This window comes from Otolemur garnettii, unplaced genomic scaffold (assembly GCF_000181295.1).
Source record: "Otolemur garnettii isolate 467f Iridium unplaced genomic scaffold, OtoGar3 scaffold00086, whole genome shotgun sequence".
NCBI lineage: Eukaryota > Metazoa > Chordata > Mammalia > Primates > Galagidae > Otolemur > Otolemur garnettii.
Window position 1 is genome coordinate 5,530,446 of NW_003852481.1, and position 3,382 is coordinate 5,533,827.

Genomic DNA, 3,382 nt, shown 5'->3' on the forward strand with positions numbered 1-3,382 from the left:
GTTTGGCAGGCCTGGGCTGGGGATTCGAACCCGCCACCTTAGGTGTATGTGGCTGGCGCCTTAGCCGCTTGAGCCACAGGCGCCGAGCCTGGAGTCTCTTTCTTAAGGCAATCTACTGCACAATGTCTTGTAGGAATTGGAACTGGGCAAACCAATAAAAAAATGCTGATATTCTGGCTACTACTGACATAAATTGTCCTTCATCTCTAACCCAGAAGAATAATGTCTTCTATGAGAATTCATGAAACTACAGCAAGCTAACCTGTTAACTTGCAAGTAGGTTATAATCTCAGATCTCCTTCAGTTCTTGACACTGACTATACTAGAAAGCCAGGCCCTACTATTAGTTTGCTTGCTGGATGACTACAATTAAAAAATAAAAATTATCTTGTTTGAGCCATTTCAAGGTTTTTTGTTTTTATTTGGTGACAGGATCTCATTCTATTGCCCGGGTTAAACAGTGGTGGCACCATTATGGCTCAATGCAACCTCTAACTCTTGGATTCAAGTGATCCTCTTGCCTCAGCCTCCCTATAGCTAGTTCTATAGGTGCATACAACTAACCTATGCTATGCTGCTCAGGCTAGTCTTGAACTCTTCGCCTCACATGATCCTCCCACTTTGGCCTCACAAAGTTGCAAGATTACAGGCAAGCCACCATGCCATACCTTCTTATTGTCTTCTTTTCTTTTTTCCTTCCTTTTTTCTTCCTTGCTATTCCTTTTTCCTTTCCCTCCCTCTCTTCCTTCCTACAGTCTATACTTTAATACAATCACCACTGCCTATGCACAGGAATAGGTTTGCTGTATCAGTGAATGGAATAATTAATGACCGCATTATCCTTGACCTCTGCATCTTTCACTCCCTACATCAATAAGTTCCTACCTCTTAAATGTCAGTAGGATTTGCCCCATTTTTGTCCATCCTCACGGCCACTGACTTTAGAATAGGTTGTCACCCTGTTTTTCCTGGATCACTGTAACTGCGTGCTAACACTGTAACTTCTTTCTCCTTTCCCAGCCTCATTTCCCTCAAGTCCTTTCTTTAAACTGCAAGCAGAAGGAGATTGCTAAAATTCAAATCTAAAGTCACTTTCTTTTTTTTGAGACAGAGTCTCACTTTGTTACCCTTGGTAAAGTGGGCAACATCACAGCTCAAAGCAACCTCAAACTTCTGGGCTCAAGCGATCCTCTTGCCTCAGCCCCCCAAGTAGCTGGGACTACAGGCGCCCACCATAACACCCAGCTATTTTGAGAGACAGGGTCTTACTCTTGCTCAGGATGGTCTCGAACTCGTGAGCTCAAGCAATCTGCGCCTCAGCCTCCCAGACTGCCAGGGTTACAGGCATGAGCCACCATGCCCAGCCTGATGTCCCTTTCTTGTTTAAAATCCTCTAAGGCTTCCACTGTGCCAAGATTTCAAGATAACATCCATAATACTAACAAGAAATACAAGGTCCTTGCTTATCTTTCCAATTTCATCTGCAGTCCCTTCCCACCACACTCCCTAAATATCAGTCTTACAGAATACTCCCCAAAAGTGACATCTCTCCATTACCTCCACGCCTCTCTGCCCTCCTAAGACACTCTTCCTTCCCCTGTTGCCTACCTACCTGTGACTTCAAATACTGGTTTTGATACTACTTCCTACAAGAAGCCATCCTTAGCTATATCTCCTCCCTCTAACTAGATTATTCTTATTAAACATTGTGTCACACTATTTTACTCATCTACATCAGGCACGAGACTGATCCTTTGAAATAAAAACTGTCTTATTCAGCAACCTTGGCACCTTGTTAGTGCTTAACAGAGTAAATGACTGACTAAAGTTCTGTAATCCACCTACTGACTCTAATTCCCCTTTTTGAGCCATTACTTTGAAACTTTCTCCCATAAGATAGGGCTTCAAATGTTGAAAGTATCTCTTCCCAGGGCTAAACATCCTCACTTCCTTTCATTGGTCTTCAAACGGCAGTGTTCAGGCCTGGACTTTTCCATCCAGACCACCACCTTTCAAAATATCATAATCAGAACTGATTAAATCTCACCAGCTATAATCTGGCCAGCAAAAAATATAGAGAGCCGCTTACTGTCTTGTTCAGACACTTCATTTCTAATAGCACATGTTTTAAGCAAATATTTTAACCAGGTGCAGTATCTCGCACCTATGATCCTAGCATTTTGGGAGGCTGAGGCAGGTGGACCACTTGAGCTCAGGAGTTCAAGAATAGCCTGACCAAGAATGAGACCCATCTCCACTAAAAAAAAAAAGAAAAGAAAAATCAGCCAGGCATTGCAGCACGAGCCTGTAGTCCTAGCTACTTAGGAGGCTGAAGCAAAAGGATTGCTTGAGCCCAGAAGTCTGAGGTTGTTATGAGCTAAGCCAACGCCATGGCACTCTAGCCTGGCTGACAGCGTAAGAGTCTATCTCCAAAAAAAAAGGCAAATATTTCTCTGGGCTACTTCTTTCTGTAACACAGCAAATATGATAAACATTTCAAAAACCTACCAGACTTTCAATAAGAATTATATCAAGCATCAGCTAAACCAGCTCACAGAGTAACACTGTATTAAGTAGGGCAAGAATCTTCTCTGTATGCCCAAGGAGAGTGACTTAATGACAGGATGTAGCATGGTTATGATAGACAAACCAAGTTTCCAGAAGGCCAAAGACAAATAAGATTCAGTTGAAACTTGAATGTGTTGAGGCCAGATACAGATCTAAGAGAATGCTGGCCGTTAAGAGACACGAGCACTTAAACTAGAAGACAAAAAAGCCAAATGATCTAGTTCTATTCTTCATCTGTTTTTATTTTATTATAAGGATAATTAAATCCCAAATTTCATTAATTTATAAAGTGTAATTCAAATGCAAGACATTATAAAACTCAAAATTTTTTCCATAAAAATAAGTTATTTAACTTGCAATTTGGGAAAATATTTCTATTTTAGGACTGAAAGTACCCTACAATCACTTAGTTCAACCTTCATTTACCAATTAGGAATGTGAAATCTTGAAAAGTTGTACAGAACTGAGCTGTCTTAGGAATCAGGAAGCTGACTGCCTCCTGACAAACCTACCCAATATAACAAACTATTCTTACCTCACTCTCTATCCTGGACTTCAGCAGGTCAATGTCTTCAGATAACTTATCCACCTGGGTAACCAAGCCCTGTGCACTCTGCATGCTGGGCAAGAATTCACTGTACTTCTTGCTAATCATATTGCACACCTCACCCTGTAAGACAGAAGAATTATAAAATAGCGAGATGAGTAGAGACCTCTTTTAAAAATACACAGTCTTGGCTCGGCACCTGTGGCTCAAGTGGCTAAGGCGCCAGCCTAATACACCTAAGGTAACGGGTTTGAATCCAGCCTGGGC

At 41.7% G+C, this 3,382-nt stretch overlaps 1 protein-coding gene across 1 annotated transcript in view; it reads right to left on the reverse strand.

The window, feature by feature from the left end:
* ZW10 (zw10 kinetochore protein) overlaps positions 1-3,382 on the reverse strand; it is a 44,290-nt gene that overhangs the window by 37,301 nt on the left and 3,607 nt on the right. The window contains exon 2 of the mRNA XM_003794756.3: positions 3,104-3,238. Coding sequence (XP_003794804.1) covers positions 3,104-3,238 — 135 coding nt within the window. The remainder of the gene's footprint in view (positions 1-3,103; positions 3,239-3,382) is intronic.